This window comes from Lissotriton helveticus, chromosome 6 (assembly GCF_964261635.1).
Source record: "Lissotriton helveticus chromosome 6, aLisHel1.1, whole genome shotgun sequence".
Taxonomy (NCBI): domain Eukaryota; kingdom Metazoa; phylum Chordata; class Amphibia; order Caudata; family Salamandridae; genus Lissotriton; species Lissotriton helveticus.
The window spans coordinates 1,448,382,905-1,448,399,913 of NC_136067.1; the positions used below are offsets into that span (position 1 = coordinate 1,448,382,905).

Sequence of the window (17,009 nt, forward strand, 5' to 3'; positions counted from 1 at the left end):
TTGCGACTAAGTTAACCACTATATGGGCTCGATTGACTTTCAAGTCTCTTCGGTTGTCTCCCGTAGACAGTAGGCACCTTCCTTTTCCTCTTTGGCTGTTTCGGTGCAGTTGCAGGGCCTCGTAACCGCGCAAAACTTAATAAACAGGCTTCGGAAAATTATTCGCAAGTACAATTTTCTGCAGGTATCAGGGGAAAGGCGCGAGCGCCCCCTGTGGCTGAAAGCGGTCTCGATGTAGTTCTGGAAAAAAATGCAAGAACAGGAGGCTGAGCTCTTCGAGCAAACTGGAAAATGAAAAAAATCAAACGCAAGAGTTGAAAAAAAAAGCGGGGAGGAGGGCTTACAAGTGAAATGTAAAAATATCTGTCTTTTTCCTGTCAGGAAGCAGTCAGTACTAGCTGCCAGAATTGCACAGCACAGGGGGCGCCTGCTCCACCCTCCTGCATCCGTCCGGGAGAGGAAAAAATCCATTGTGCCTTCAATGCAAATGACAAGCTTGCAAGAGAAACTGGGGGAGCAGGCGCCGCGACGGGTGTTCATCTGTCTGCTTCTAGGACCTGCCATCTCAACCCCTCTTCTGTTTTAGCCGCCCACCCTCACTGTAAGTTTACAGGTCTCTTTTTTTTTTATTAAGGGGGTGGGGGTCGCCTTAAAAAAAAGTTGGCACTGTTACTTTTTTTAGTTTGCTTCTTTTACATTTGAATGGCTGCTGTCGGAAAGAGTGCGTCATCATTCTTTATAAACATCGCTTGACCTCGAGGGCTCCTGGTTGTATAAGCTGCGTTGGCACCGGGAGGCTATGGGCAGGGAAGGCGAGCCAATCTTTCGCTGTTAACTTATCATCTGCATGTAAATTACCCTTAATTGAGCTTCATAAACTTGACTGCAGCCGCGGGCAGGGCTCTTTCCTATCCCACGGGTCGGAGAGGTGCTTTGGTTAGAGCCGGACTTAATAAAACAACGCATTCTTATTCTTTTTTTTTTTTGGTCCAGTTTTCTTGAAAAAAACCACCAGCAGAAGAAGGATGAGGACCAACGACCAAAAGACCACTCTGAAAGGTTGGTTTCTGGTGTTTTGCTAGTGATGTTTGAGAGAATGCGGGAAGTTGTGTCTCCAGGCTGGAGGGACCAGCCAGTCAAAATGGAGGCCACTGGTAGAAAAACTTGTTTTTCTCGTCAAAAGGGGTCTGGTTTCGGCTTGAACTGCATCGTACTGGCCAGTCTGTTGCAGTCACTTACTCCGAGAGATTGGTTTGTTTAGGAAAGGATTATTTGCGGTTCTGGCCAGCGAGAGTTAAGCTTTATGGAGTTCCATACAATGGCGAAGCCCCCTCTCCCCCTCCCCTTCAATATTGATTTTGAGGAAAGTCCGCGATTAGTTTGGAGTTTCCAGAACGAGCCAGTTAGTTGGTGGGTTACCTCCCCCCGAGAGACCCTGTTTAAACTGGCTCCCCTTGCTCGCACTTTGATGCTCGGGACCCCAGGCGGTGCCACCTTGTTTCATCACAACATTGAGAAGTGGGGGGAGGAGCGGCAATCGTTCGCCTCGACGCTTTCTTTTTGTCCAAGCAGATACTTAATGTTATTTCCAGATAACAAAAAATATATAGTTTCAACACCCACTCCGGTCCCAGAAATGCCCGTGGCCCAAGGCAACCTGCTTTAAAAAATATTTAAACTTTTCCTATACGTTGCCAAGTTTCTCTTGACAGCAAGGTTTGGGTGTTATAGAAGAAAGTGCATGCCTATTGAATACTGCTTAATAATTCTTGTTTAAAAAGAAAACAAAAAAGAGCAAACCTTCGATTTGTATTAACTTTTAAAAATATATAAATGAGCAATTGTTGAAGGAGCACTGTATTGTTACCTGTTGCGGCGAGTGTATGCTATGTGAACAAGTGGTGGTAGTGATGTGTGTATGTGTGTGTAATATTGCTATACAGGGCCGTCCCCTCCCACTTTCACGTGCCATTGGCATTCCGATGAGGATCGTTCATCTCCTGCTACCCCCCCAATAAACAGAGGGCAGGAAGTGGACTGTAAATGCGCCGAGCAGGGATGCTCTGAGAGGTGCTGGCGGCCCATGGCCGGCGCCGCCCTCCTCTGTCCCATCCCGGGAATTCCCGCCCATCAACACCGAGTCTGACTTCCTCCCAACCCCAGGCTTTCAAAACAGCCGGCTGCAGCTGGGAAGCCCTGCAGAGAACTTTACAGGAAGGTAAATAAAGGGCGTTCCCTGACGGGGAGGTGTGGGGGCACCTGATTTTCTTTTGTATTAGAGTGACATAGGACCCTATCCCCCCGGGTGCAACAACGTCATAGCTCTTGTTTGAGGATACATCCCGAGCATCCCTAATTAATGTACTGCTTACCTCACCAGCTGAGCTGTATTATTTAAGCATGCATTCGTGTGGTATTCTGTCAGGAAGATAGAAATACGGCATGTTGTCTTTTAAAAGCCAAAGTGCTTGTTTGGTGTGACTCACGTTTAGGAACATTGCGGCACAGCGATGATCTATTGCTTCTCAAGTCATCGCAGTACCTCACATCTTCTTGAGAAATGTATCGGATCAAACTCCTTCCCGCTCCAGTATTTACCTACCAGGATTGTTTGTTGTTTAAGTACCCTTGTTTAATGAACACTCTGTGCAATAGGAGGCGCCCAGGCTGCGCCAAGCTCATGTTGTTCTGGCCTGTGTTGCTTGGGCCCGCACCCTCCGGTGATGAGGCGGCCACGCCCTCTGCAGAGTGGGGTAAACAGACTCACGCGGCACCGAGGTAGGCGCCTCATCAGCACCTTTCAGAACTGCCAAGGCACTTTTGTTATGTGTCGCACCTGTCAGTTCTGAGATTTTACCTGAGAGCGTAGCTTCAGTGGGTGCAGCAGGTGCAGTGGCAGCGGGGCCCACTGAATCCTGACTATTGTTGTGTCACAGACTGTTGGTTATTTTTGTTTCTTGGTGTGGCCTGTTATTTCGTTCTCCTTATGTGTTGCGAGTGTGACCTGTAGACTGTGGTCGGTTGCATTCCTTGGAGTTTCCTGTGATTGCTTTGTGTTATGCCTCTGGTATGTCCTCGATAGCAGGCATAGTACTGAGAACTGGGAGCTGATGTTCCTTCGTGTTCCTTTGAGTGTGAGGCGTGGTGTCACCAATCTGTGACCCTGCTGGTGACAGAGTGCACGTCATGCGATCTATGTGACAAGGTTCAGGAGCGTAGAAAGGATCCCTCGGGCCATGGCGCAAGCAAGGGAAATGCATACATGCCAACATTTTAGGACAGGGACATGGGAGATTTAAAATAAAAAATCGGGAGATTGAAAATTCCCCATTGACTTCTATTGTAGAAAATGAAATTTCAGGCGGGAGACAGCTAAAAAAAAAGCAATTTTTGGCTTGAGAAATCGGTAGTCTCCCGCCGGAATCGGGTCTATTGGCATGTATGGAAATGGCCAATTTGACTGCTGTTGGGGGCAGCAAAATACAGCAGTGTCATGGTAGAGTAGGCCCCGGTGCCACTACACCCGCTGCACCAATAGTAGGTTTAGGACAATCCGTTTTCACGCATGAACAGCGGTCATATGGCGTGTGATCTTGTATGTTAGGGGCACTGTGCTACTATCCCCACGGTACATTCCCTCCCCTGGCCGCGACAGACTCAGCCAGGGAGCGCCGCTGGCATCCAGTCCTCTTAGGTAGCGAGGCATAAAGCGGCCTCCGGGGCTGTGGGAGGCAGAAGCGAGGCAGCATAGTCTGCCACGGCCCGCCTCCTCACATGGGGCGCGGATACTGCCAGCGGGGCTGGGAGAAAGCACTGAACCCAAGACGCTTCAGCACAGAGGGGGCATCCTAGGGGAGAACGGGTGTGTTTTCTGGATACTCACCTGTGCCACTAAAGGTGCTCTGCAACAGTGGGATTGGAAGGGTGGGCACTTGTCTCAGTGCAGACATGGGAGATGCCCCCCTCCCCCCGTCAGATACCAAAAGTCAGCCATTATCGGGGTGCAGTATCTCATATCTATGTGCCTTGGTGCCACTGCACCTGCTGCACTATCCAACGCTATGCCCCAGAACGCATGTCTTTAAAGCGCACCTTCATCTCAAACTGGCTCTTGGAGCTATAGGACCTCATTTTACCCACACGTGAGGGGTGAAAGGTTGCGTTGACCCGCTGGAACTTGTAAATGTGCCCATGTAACACAGGTCAATGTATAGAATGTATCAGGTATAGGAGGAACGCCGTCAAAAATGAACAAGGAAGGGGGGCTCAAACTGAATGCATTCAAGTGACAATATAGGGTCTGTCCTCCAAGTAAACGACGTGGTCATGCAGTCCTCTGAAGAACGGCAGTACATCAGCATGTGCACACGTGCGGACTACCGGTGCACGAGTTGTACCTCCGGGTCTAAGATGCATTATATGCACGCTAGAGTTAACGGCAACCATCCTGCCTTCACTGTTACCAGGGTTTCGAGAAACCACGACTTGGAAAGCAGACGTTGGAACTCCTCCATGTGTTAATAAAAAAGCTTCTCAATTCTGCAAAATAATCCCCCCAATATTTGGGTGACATTTTTAGTTCAGCAAGTTAAACGTCCGCCCTAGATCTCATTGCCTATCCTCCATGTTCAACTATATACAGGGCTGATTCGGCCATCATCTTTGCAAGGTCGAAAAAGGAGTGCCGACATGTTGGCTGAAATTAGCAAAATGTGTGAATATAAATAAAGGCGCTAAGCTTACAGAGAGAAGCTGGTGGCCGTCTCAAACTCTGTATATTTGGCCTGCAGGCACAGCTGAGGGAACGGGAATTAGTGAAAGTTGCACCACGAGAGAAGATGCCCTCGCGAACACTGGTTTGCAGAACAGCTGTACGCGCTGGCCTCGCGCTGCACCAGGTGCGCGAGGCTCGTTAGAGCGGAGGCGCCTGGCGACCGATGTTCCGAGGCTCGCGCAGTCCCAGGTGACAGGAGGCGCCCGCTCTTTCCGCCTCGCCTGTCCCCCAGTTCTATCAGGAAGTAGACGAGAGGCGCCGGGCTTTTCCGTCCGCCCCCGCCATTCGACGTCACAATCAAAGGGCGGGACCGGTGGCCAGGCGCCAGGCAGCCGACCAGAAGCGGTTCCGGGCTCCCCCGCCCATGTCTGCTCTTCGTAGGCATGGACCCGCCTACCAACAGTCTTGGCCCCGCCCCTGCCCGAGCAGCTAATAAAAGAGGCGCGCGCCCGTCTCTCGTCAGACAACTTCATCCCTCTACCGAGCTCTGCGCCACTCTGCAGGCGGCGCCCGGGCATCCTCCGGACCATCCACACGCACAGCCTACTCATCACCTCCGTAAACCGAGCATGACTGTCAAGACTCCCTCGGTCCCTTCTACAGCACAGCCCCCCGCCCTCACCTACTCCAAGATGCGGGGTATGGTGGCCATCCTCATCGGTGAGTGCCTTCAACCACCACGGATTGATCTTCACTGATGTAATTCTGGATTCTATGCGCGGAGAGACCCATGGGACCCTTTTGCACACTATCGTTATACTCGATTTCTGGATCCATCTGTTAAAAAAATTACCGGGCTTATGTTTTTTTCATATTCGCTGATTTTTTTCGAGGTTACTTTTTTTAACTATTTTTTTGCATTTGATACTTGGTTCTCTTTATTATATATTTCATTCGAATTGTGTGTTTCTGTTCTACTGGAACTTCCTGGGATCGCGGCTCCTCGCTTACACCCTGTCTCTTTTTTCGCCTCTGTCCTGCAGCTTTCATGAAACAGAGAAGGATGGGACTCAACGACTTCATACAGAAGATCGCCACCAACTCCTATGCCTGCAAACAGTAAGTCCTACTATTGTGTGCACTGCAAATTAGCAGCGGCGCAGCTTCCGTTAGTGCAGCGGCGACGGGCACCAAAATCCCGATGGGTTCATTGAGCCCCAATTTTTTATTTTTGTATCTTAACATTCAAACACCAGCAAGGGGGAAATTGCATTATGCATTAGTGCCCAAATTACACACTGACTATGCTACTGCGCATCGGCACAGGGCTTCAGGGCGAGTGGGTAACGCGAGATGCCAGGTAGCCTGCTGCCTGAAAGCAACTTATTTTTAAAACCATCTTGGATGCGGTGTTCGGGGAGGGCTCATGTTTCCCAACACCTACAGGTCTGCAGAGGCCGGGTGGAAAGTATCCGTCACAGACGTATCGGTGACATGCTGTGATGGGTGAAGTGCCCAGTCTCTAGCGGATACTTTCCACCTTCAGGGCATCTGTGGGTCTTTCCATAAAGCCTCCTTTAAATAGTAGTTCTACCAGTTTCTAATGTTTTACCTCGATGGCATATCGTATCAGACCCATGGAAGGTTTTTTTCCCAAGTTTGGAAGACAGCCATACGTGATACACCAATATCCTATACATTTTCAAAATGTTTGCTGTTATCTTGACCTTATGATATAGACCCACATATCTTGCGTTAGAGTTGCAGAAGTACTTCATGTGCTTGCTGCATTTCAGTTTTCTGAGGGGACAGCTCTTTTCAATCGAACTGCAGTTATTAGTATTGAACAATAAATGACAATATAAAATGTTAAATAGATATAAACATTAACAACAGATGTTAAGTATGTGGGTGAAATGGTGACCTACACCTGGTCTTTTATTTTTTAAAGTGGTTTGTGCCTTGAGGTGTCCCTTTCTACCTTGTAGTGAATTGAGGTTACTTTCTAGACGGGCCAGTGTGTTGTGGTGGCCTCGTTCACTGGGATTTTTCCAGGACCGTCCATTATTTTCTTTATCAGGTGTCACAATCCCTTGTGGAATCCCCCTCGGAAGGGAGCTACCGCAAGGCCTGTATGCACATTGTATGCATCCCTTCTCAGTACACTGCGCAAGCCCCGTGTTTTGCACAATTGCCGTATCTGTAGACTCCACAGCCTGTTAGAATACCTCGTCTAGTACCGGCGCCCTGTATTCTCCTGCATGCTTGTACCTCTTACAATCACACATTTCAATTCTAATTTGTGTTTTTCTTTTGCAGCCCAGACGTACAGTCCATCCTGAACATCTCGCAACCCCCTGAGCCCGAACTGTTGAACGACAACCCGTCACCTCCAGTAAGTGTCATTTCGAACTTATCTCTTTCTGCGCCACATCCGACTACATTTCAGGGGGATGGATATAAGCCCGTACTAGTTAGTCAAATTCCAGCTGTCACGCTTTCTTGTACCTCACCCGTCACCCTCGTTTGCATGTCTGAGCCCTAGACGCCCATGAACACAGTGGCCAGCCATTAGACTATACGGCTTCCTTAGTTAACCATTTCACATTAACTGTATCTGCATATTAAAAACGGAGGCATGTATATTTACGGGCTTGTTTCTTCTCCAGCCTAGTCCATCGCAACAAATCAACCTTGGGCCATCCTCAGATCCCCACGCCAAGCCGACAGACTTCCACTTCATGAAAGTGATTGGAAAAGGCAGTTTTGGAAAGGTATGTATTCTTCACCCCGTATGATATGCTGTGTGTTTATCTTTGAAACGGTTATCATAGAAGATTGAAATGGGAAGTTGTATTAAAGAAAATTAACCGATGCATAGGGTGGCACGTTAAGAGAGGTGCCGTGCCCTCGTTTTGTATTAGTGATATGTCTGTAATGTGTGCAGTTATACCCAGCACAGTTATATCTGCATTGTTTGTGTATTTTTGCTAAAGCAGTTTGTTCTTCTTTTTGAAGGTTCTTCTAGCAAGGCACAAATCAGACGAGCAGTTCTACGCAGTTAAAGTCTTGCAGAAGAAGGCTATCCTGAAGAAGAAAGAGGTAGGCCCCTTCCCGCCATGTTGCGAGATGTCTTCTGTGAAAGCTCTCTTAGCCTCTGATCTAAACTAACCTCCACTTCCGGCCTTCTGTATTCCAGGAGAAGCACATCATGTCTGAGCGCAATGTCCTGCTGAAGAACGTCAAACACCCGTTCCTGGTCGGCCTGCACTACTCCTTCCAGACAGCAGACAAGCTGTACTTTGTGCTTGACTACATCAATGGTGGCGAGGTAGGTGCCTTTTTTTATTTCCTGTCTCGTTTAATTTCCTGTCTGTTGCCCTGTCCAAATTTAAAACCCAAACATTGAGGTGGGTGGTTTCTGGAATGTGCCGTCCCTTCATAGCCTGCCAGGTTTCTGTTTGCTCCTGGCTCCAGTCCACTTCCGGGTATTGTCTCGAGCCCTCCTCTCAGCTGGGTGTCTAGGCCGAACTCGATGCACCGTTATTCTGTACTTGGCACAGTGAATAAAACCCTCTCTGCTCTTTCTCCTGCAGCTGTTCTACCACCTCCAGAGGGAACGGTGCTTCCTGGAACCAAGAGCTCGTTTTTATGCTGCTGAAATTGCCAGTGCACTCGGCTATTTACACTCACTGAACATAGTGTACAGGTGCGTGTAATTACCTGTTTATTAATTGTAAAATGTTCCCAAGAGCTTTGTTTTCCGTAGTTCTTTCTACCTACCCCCCCCCCCCCACAATGCGCAAGTCTCCACTACTAATATTTCTTGAAAACATTATGACATTTTGCCAGATGTGTAATTTTTGACGCTTATACCTTTGGGAGGTCATAAAGGTATTTTCCCCATCTGTTCTAAACATGAGTTACCAAGCATGCTGGTTGGCCTCTGGCCTAGTGCAGGGATGCTGCTTCAAGGTCAATATTTTTGATTGAAAGACAACCCCTTTCCTTAAATTTGACTATAAAGAAGACTAACCCCAACCCCACGTCTGTCCTCCCTCAGCACTCTTAACTCCTACAATTAAAAGGTTCCATTTTTAAGACCCTCGTGGTTGCATGCACTTTCAGATAACTGATAAATGCAAATGCTAATTTCTGTTAGATATCCACCGGATAGCTTTCAAATAATTTAATCGTGGCATACTTTATTTCTTTTAGAGACTTGAAGCCAGAGAACATACTGCTTGACTCTCAGGGCCACATCATCCTGACTGACTTTGGACTGTGCAAAGAAAACATTGAACAGAACAGCACAACGTCCACCTTCTGCGGCACACCAGAGGTAAGCAAGGATGGCGTTTCACTTCATTGATATTGCAGGGTCACCAGCAATGGTATAGCTGTCGAAATAAAACACTCTGAGCTAATGCTCTGTTGCAGAGATCTGTAGACTGCAGGTCACAGGCCTACCATGATATCAACATTTTTGCATTTGGCATAGTGCCATGGTATATTGCAGGGGTGTCCAGCTTAGTACAAGGAGGGGTGCAGCCACGCCACACATTCAGGATATCCACACAAGGAATAGTTACTTAATATGAAGCTATATTGTGTTCCTTTATTTATTCCCGGGCATTTTTTAATCTGGCATGGGTCTAAGACCTTCGTTTAACCCCTTTTGTAAACACCTGAATTGATTTTGCAAGGGTGTCGCGTCAAATGTCTTAAAGCTGGTAGTGGTGATTGAAGAACCATGATGCTGGCGAGTGAGGGGCCTGCATTGCAAGCAGTCTATTTTTATTTGCTTTGCAAAATTGTGAGTTTCTTTTTTTCTGAGAATGGTTGTGCCGACTTCTCGTGGCTTGGCTAACAACATTTGATCTTCTCTTTCAACAGTACCTTGCCCCAGAAGTTCTCCACAAGCAACCGTATGATAGGACTGTTGACTGGTGGTGCCTTGGAGCTGTGCTCTACGAAATGCTTTATGGCCTGGTAAGTTGCGATTCCTCAGGACTTGAAACCATCAGTAGCCCTGTGTTTATGTCATGCACAGCTTTCAGCGTAAAGTCTTTTGCTGTGAGGTAGATGGCCCACACATGCTTTGCAAGGGTTGTAATGAGTTTAACAGTCCACCGGTTCTGTCTGTTAGACTGGTCATGAGTAGCTATGCTGCTTTTCGCCATAGTTGTTCTTTCAAGTAGGTGCAGTATTATTTCATCTGTCAGTGCCTCTTTCCTGCATGGCCCAGTATCCAAACCTGCCGCAATTTTGGCGATTGATTATAGGCCCTGCCAATGTGCACAATTACATATTCAGAACTCCCACACCAAGCGGTGCATCCGTGTCCCTGTTAAGCAAGACCAAAGGCACATAACAGAGGCTGCGAATGGTTTTTATTTCAGTATTTTTTTATTGAAAAAGAGCAGAGCATGCTACACCTGGTTAGATTAAAGGGAAAAGCTCAGGAGGTTAACTTATACATAATTGGGCTATCTATTCTCTTAAAGCCTGTCATAACTTTATTTTTTTACATACTTGTAGTTTAACACTTGTTTTTATTTCTTTTCTGCCAGCCTCCATTTTATAGCAGGAACACAGCCGAGATGTACGACAACATTCTGAACAAGCCACTGCAGCTGAAACCAAACATAACCAACTCCGCCAGACACCTCTTGGAGGGCCTTCTGCAGAAGGACAGGACCAAGCGCATTGGTGCCAAGAATGACTTCGTAAGTGGAGCTTAGAGCGTCACGAGTGCGCTAATAGCATCTCTTAAGGTTAATCGTGTCCCTTCCGGGTGGACTGATCATCTGTCATGTGTTCTTTCCAACAGACGGAGATTAAAGGCCACATCTTCTTCACCCCAATTAACTGGGATGATCTCAACAATAAGAAGCTTACACCCCCCTTCAACCCTAATGTGGTAAGGACACTCACTTAAGATAATTGTGTGTTTTCTGGCACTGCATGTTGCATAATGGGAGCACATATCCTATAATAGGGTGGTTCCGAAGGTAGAACATCCTGTTACAGGGAAGACATGTATGATCCCGCACTTGGACACTACATGATGGCACAGTGGGAGTGGGCAAGGAAATCTGCATTGTAGCACTATTGTATTGTAATTGCATTTATATAGCCCTGACGTGGTTCCGAAGTGCTTAGTAGAATAGTTTACATTTTTAGGTCAAACTTGGGAAAAGATCACACAATGTTTGGTTGCAGTAGACCTATTGTGGGCTTACTAAGAGCTTACTTCAGTTTATTTAAAAAAATAAATAACAATTCAAGTGATGCCCACCATCTTGAATAGGAAATTAAAGCCAGCGCCATGCTGCTGGCATGCACAGAGTTTTGGCATCATGCATGCTCGCATCAGTGGAATGACATGATCGTCAGTAGAGCAGCACCCTATTTATTTTGATGATGCTGCACAACATCAAGCAGGGGAGTGTGCTGAAGTGGCAAAAGCCATGCACTATTAAGCATCGCCATAAGGCATTGGCAAAGCCAATAAGTCCCAAAGGTGAGACTTTTTGGCTTTGCCAATGCTTGCACACCGTACAAAAGCACCATGATATCCTGTGTTATTACTGAAGAGGGCTGTCGCACCGCACCGCCTGATCTAATACGTGCTTTTAGAGCAGATAAAGGCTTGCTGCTTACACTTCAACCCTGTTCAAAACCATCTTGGGTCAGGGTAAATTGTGGGTTCTCTTGATAGCAGCTGTTTATGCTCTAAGATCCTCAAGGCCGCATCATTTACCTGCTATTGTTTTGTTTTGCAGAGCGGCCCTAATGACTTGCAGCACTTTGACCCCGAGTTCACGGAAGAGCCAGTACCAAACTCCATTGGCCAATCAGCCGACAGCATACTCATCACGGCCAGTGTCAAGGAAGCCGCTGAGGCCTTTCTAGGCTTCTCCTACGCCCCTCCAATGGACAGTTTCCTCTAAAGACTTTGGATACAACAAACCACCTGCGGCATGATATTTTGCACATCCTCCATGGCAGCTCTTGCAGCCTTAATTTCAACGCCACCCTAACTTGTGTTCCTGGAAGCTTGTGGTGGACATTTCTTTCCCAAAGAGGTGCTGACATCACCAGGACTAAAGATGGCCGCCAAAAAGAAGGCGCACGCCCTGCGGCTAAAATCTTGCAAAAGAATGGGCGAGTTTTATTAAAGAATGTATGCAATGTGCCTTGAACCCTAAAATGAGATGTTTGGCTCTAAAGCTTTCTGCTGGAGTGGGTTGAGATGTCAATAGGGTCTGCCATGTGAACAGCTGACCATCTGCTGTGTTGGTTCCACAGTTGGACAAAAGTGGCTTCATGCATCATTGTGACTGACACGTGCTGGAAGGCTACCACTGGGGCATTGTATTCCTCTTCCATATTTGGAAGACACTGTAAATTTTGTAAGATATCATTTGGTTCCTGAAATCGACATGGGTTCTGGATCACCCAGTTCAGATGCTTGAGCGAAGCATTGCTGCTATAAATATTTCTATTTTTAGAAAGTGTTTTGTGGACCAAAATGCCTCACGTTGTGTAGTTTTTTTAGCCTTTATGATGATTTTTTTTTGTCATGAAATTTATTTATGCCTTTTTGGCATCCCTGAAAAAAATGTAAATGTGTATATAAAACGGTCTGTACATTGAATTGTATATTTAAACCGACACGTAAAGTCGATAACATCGTTATGTACTCTTGTGACCAAACCTTTTGGTTTGTAGTGAGAAGTTATTAAAAAATATATTTCTATAAAACATACGCTAATGTGATTTTTAATGGGCAGGATGGGGTTGGTCTTCATTCGATGAGTATCCATATTTTCACACTAAAGTCTCCAGGCTCCGGTACATAAGCATATTCTACAAAATATGCTTTGACTGTCCAGGCCATTAGGCCTGCTCTGGGTGGTTAATTGCAGAGCTCTGCCACATAAGATACCTTAATGTCCACATCAGTTCAATCCGGGAGTGTCCAATGGTGGGCTAGGAGGGCCAAATGTATGACAGGTTGTCAAAACGTCGAGATAAAATACATTTGCATCAGTGAATCTAAGTGAAACGCATATACACAGTTGGTGGGGATCCTGGAGATCTGTCATGGAGACGGCCTTCACGAGTCTACTCTGGACATCCCTGATGTAGCCTATTAAGTAAATAAAATGGCTTTGCTCAGAGTCTACATATACACCATTGGGTATATTTACGAGCCCCTTTGCCATGCACCGTCATGCAAGAGCTATGCAAATTAAAAATAAGATTTATTAAGGCAGTGCAAAGCCACCTTGTGTTGCACTAAGTAGCTTCATAAATCTCAAGTGAAGCAAATCACTCTGTTGCATTAGTCTGTCAGGGAAGTGTTTGTAGAGGGGGGGGGGGGCGTGGGTTTTCCCATGCAACATCCAAGTATTTGACGCATTTCTAGATTTACAAGAAGTGGATGACCTGAGAATGTGCCAAAACCTACTCCTAACAAGTAGAAATATGTGTATTTCTCGTTTTTTCATCTCTGTGTGTTTTCTGCAGCACACCTAGAAAGAGGAAAACCTTTGCATTGTTTTTGTGCAGGAAGGTGCCCCTACCTGCACAAAAACAAGTGAGCATTCTTGCACCATGGTACAAAGATGCCTGCATTGGTGCTAAGCAGCCAAAACGGCGCAATCTCAGGGGAAAAGGCAGGAATGCGCCATTTTGACTTTGATATGGTGCATGCCTGACCGTGCTGTGCTGCTCTGCACTGTGTGACTTGGCCATACACATGGCCACAAGATTGAAAGTTCTGGTGATTATACATGGAGATCAATATTGCGTCCCCATAAAACCTCTTTACTGTTCACTTCTGGTCAATTTTCACTTTCTAGTTTTGTTTGTGTATAATCCGTTGAGTCATGATCTGACTTGTTCCTTCTCATGGTGGGTGGTCACAGGGCAGATTATACAAAAAGAGAAAGCAGGTGTTGGGCTTGCTGTGACCCATTGACTATAGAATCACTGAAATGAGGAGAAACTCATCCCTTCCACGCCCCATGTGACGTCAGTCTTTCCCAAACGTAGCACTACTACAGCCTCTTGTTCGCGGAACAGGTGAAAAGCAAAGGACGGAAGTTTCACAAAGAAACGGTACTGAAACACCCTTTCCTCTTCCTGGTGTGGCTTGCGTTACATGTGACTGGGGTGGGCACGGCATGAACAGAGGAGAGGGTTAGGTGCTACCCCAGAAGAGGCCCACGCTACACGTCTGAGTGTTAGGGTAGGTGTCCAACTTCTTTTGGGGGATTTGCTCTATGACCCTTATCAAGGCATAAACTAAACAATTGGTGACGTCACGCGTGCATTCCAGCCACCAGTGTTTCATTCAAATGTATCAAGTCTCCCACACGCACCAAGGAGCCCAGCGCGTTTACTTACCAGGGGCCTCATTTATGAGGCCTTGCGTCACTTTTGCGCTTCCGATAAGTCATTTTTTGTGACGCATCAGCAGCGTAAAACATGCCCCCTGTTGCGCACTATTTTCAAAGTGACGCATCTAAGCAGATGCGTCACTTTGTAAACCCCAGCGCTACTTTATACCTGTGCTATAATATATGTGGGGGGGGCGTTCCCCTGCAAAAAGCCTTGTAGAAGTGACGCAGTGAAATCTATGAGATTTCACTGCATCACTCTAGGACGCCGTTGCGTCAAAATCTTGCGCCTGCCTTACAGCAGGCGTAAGGCTGATGCAGACCCTTTCACATGGGGTATGCCCCATGTGAAAGGACGCATTGCTGGAGTTGCGTCACTTTTGTGACCCACTCCAGCAATGCGCCATTTTTGCACTTTCAGATACGTCAGAAATACTGACGTATCTAACTCCTTGCGACATGATGCGTCCTACATTAATTATGACGCATCAGGTATGTCGCAAGGAGTGCGCACTGAGAGGTGACGCATCGCTGCTCTTACGCAGCGATGCGGCATTTCACATAAATGGGGCCCCAGATGTTTCCAATTTCACTGTCCACCTGCTTGCCACGGACGAGCCTCCCTTCCTGGATCCTCGCAGACTTCCATTGCCTTTACTTCTATTTTTCAGGTGTACAGCATTTAAAAGGGAATGCCAGGCAACTTATCTTTTTCCAAGCCCTTTCAAAACACAGTTCAGCAACAAAGCCAGGGTCTGATCAAGTTAAAGAAAGCAGATCTGATTTCCAATGAATAAAGTATGGGCAGTTTGAAGAGTCTTATTAAATATATTTTGCCAATCTGCCCAAGGCTGACCAAATCCCAGACTGTGACACCTTTTGCTTTTTGCTTCATCACTCCTTCCCGCTTACCACACCAGTGTTTGAAGCATGGTTGACCTCTTCACTTTTAGTCTGCCCCACCCCCATTTGCATTACCTGGCTGAGACCACTTTTCTAAGCCTGGTTGGCCTTACTTCAAGCTAGTCTGTCCCAGCCCCATTCGTATAACTTTGCTGAGAGTAGTTTTATACCAATGGTTGTCTTCACTTCACCTCCAGTCTGTCACTTACCCATTCCCAGTTTTGCTGTCATTTAGAAGTCCTGTTCTTCTTTCCTGGCGAATCTGACAGTAAAGTGTTTCATGAAGGTCTAGCTTTTCTAAAGAAGTGTTTTCTTATGGGCTGGTTAAAGCTCTAACAAGTTGATCAACACGTAACCATCGGATCTTAACAAAGACATTCCAGGTGCATCAAACTTTCCTGGAATTGTGAATCAAATGTATCTGAATGTTCCAGGAGAAAATTAGCTGTCAAGTAAGATTCCTATCTAACGTTTTGGCCATAATAATCAGAAACATCACTAGTCTACCTCCACAAGCAAATAAAAGGCGCCTAGTACTGGATACAACTGTCGTACGTACCACCAATCACCAATGTAACCTGCCAGTGGTGTAACACAAAATGATGCCATATCTCAAATTCACAAATGCATAGGCCATAGGCTGAATGAAGCCTAACTTTGCCTCTGGGGCTTTTATTACATCCCTGTAACCTGCAAGCCTCCTGAAAAGGGGGGCCTCATTGCTAATCAGTTGTAATTTTGGTACCACAGAAAGGAGTATGATTTATTTAGGGTCTTACAAAGGACCCTTTATCACCATGCACTATGGAAGAATTAGAAGAACATAGGGTTATTGTATCTCTCTGGACTGGGTGAAGCTGCCAGGCCCCACCACAGGATTGTAGTCGGGAATATCGAATCCCAAATGTCGACGGACATTTCTGGGACAGAATATTGTTACGACAACATCGTGGGACCAAATATCGATTGGTACACAGAGACGTAAAAAGTTACTATTCTTAACTCCACATCTATGTACCTTGAGAATGTGCATATCACCAAGGTACTAATATGTGGAGTTAGGTATAGAAAATGAGTAGAAATTAACCTTTCTATCATTTGTCCCACAATATTGTAACCATATTCTGTCGCCATTGATATTTGGGATTTGATGTTTCCAGCCTACACCCCAGGTCTACTATGTGCCTCTGAAAAAGTCTGATGATGTATTTACCTTTCGTTCTTTATACATTCAACAGTGCAGCTGCTTCGGAAGGCTTAGAGCGCCTTTCTCTTTGCCCATTAATTTGACCTGCACAATGAGGCCTGGTTGTGGGTTTGAACTCAATCTAAAATTTGACCAATACTGATCAGTAAAAGTTGGTGCTCATATGCAGTTTTTTTTGCTGGACAACTAAAGAAGCAGGAAGACACATTGCACTAGGCCGCATAACACGTTGTTTTGTGCAGATAGCAGCATTAATGGCTGTCCTAGTTTGGCTTCTAAAGCGTGGCTGATTTAAATAATGTACACAAAATGGCTGCCTGTAACTCCATTTTAACCGACTGGCCAAATCGAAAGAGGAATGAGTGAATGGAGAAGAGGTAACTTTTTGATAGTGTTGCATGGAGACATCGGACTGTTTTTTGTCTTGAATTCTGGCACAGCCATCGGATCAACCTGAGTCTGCCTTTTGGGCAGTGCTTAATTTGAGCTGGTGTTTTCCGGTGCTCAGCACCAGCACTTAATCAACACCAGTGCTTGAGCACCAGTTAAGGACACATTCATTTTTGGTAAGCACAGGGAGATTCATTGATTAACCCAGAAACACAGGATGTTGAGCCGACACAGAGACCTGGTTCCTCAGCTCCAAGGTCAGGAGCTCCAGCCATTACACCACATCCTCTCCCCGCTTGTAGGTTTTGTTGGTTCTGTTTTAAGCCAACCTAACAGTAGAAATGGGCTGGTTGAAGCCGCTTCCTGACGAGACCTAGCACTT

The 17,009-nt window shown here is 46.3% G+C and overlaps 1 protein-coding gene across 2 annotated transcripts; it reads left to right on the plus strand.

Moving 5' to 3' along the window:
- Positions 1-392: 392 nt before the first annotated feature.
- On the plus strand, positions 393-12,484 carry SGK1 (serum/glucocorticoid regulated kinase 1). 2 transcript variants are annotated; one of them, XM_078649247.1, is made up of 13 exons: positions 393-601; positions 994-1,059; positions 5,758-5,833; positions 7,034-7,109; positions 7,384-7,488; positions 7,733-7,816; positions 7,914-8,045; positions 8,311-8,423; positions 8,933-9,056; positions 9,611-9,706; positions 10,288-10,443; positions 10,548-10,637; positions 11,503-12,484. In XM_078649247.1, exons 2-13 carry the CDS (start codon positions 1,026-1,028, stop codon positions 11,668-11,670), a joined length of 1,254 nt encoding a protein of 417 aa, XP_078505373.1. In that variant the 5' UTR covers positions 393-601; positions 994-1,025; the 3' UTR covers positions 11,671-12,484. The 2 variants fall into 2 exon arrangements, with proteins under 2 accessions (XP_078505373.1, XP_078505372.1); XM_078649246.1 differs by lacking the exons at positions 393-601; positions 994-1,059 and adding an exon at positions 5,230-5,434.
- The last annotated feature ends 4,525 nt before the right edge of the window (positions 12,485-17,009 follow it).

Coding starts and splice junctions, on each gene's coding strand:
- SGK1 (XM_078649246.1), top strand. CDS start 5,344: ATGACTGTCAAGACTCCCTCGGTCCCTTCTACAGCACAGCCCCCCGCC. Junction 5,834..7,033: donor AACTCCTATGCCTGCAAACA/GTAAGTCCTACT, acceptor TTTCTTTTGCAG/CCCAGACGTACAGTCCATCC. Junction 7,817..7,913: donor CTATCCTGAAGAAGAAAGAG/GTAGGCCCCTTC, acceptor TCTGTATTCCAG/GAGAAGCACATCATGTCTGA.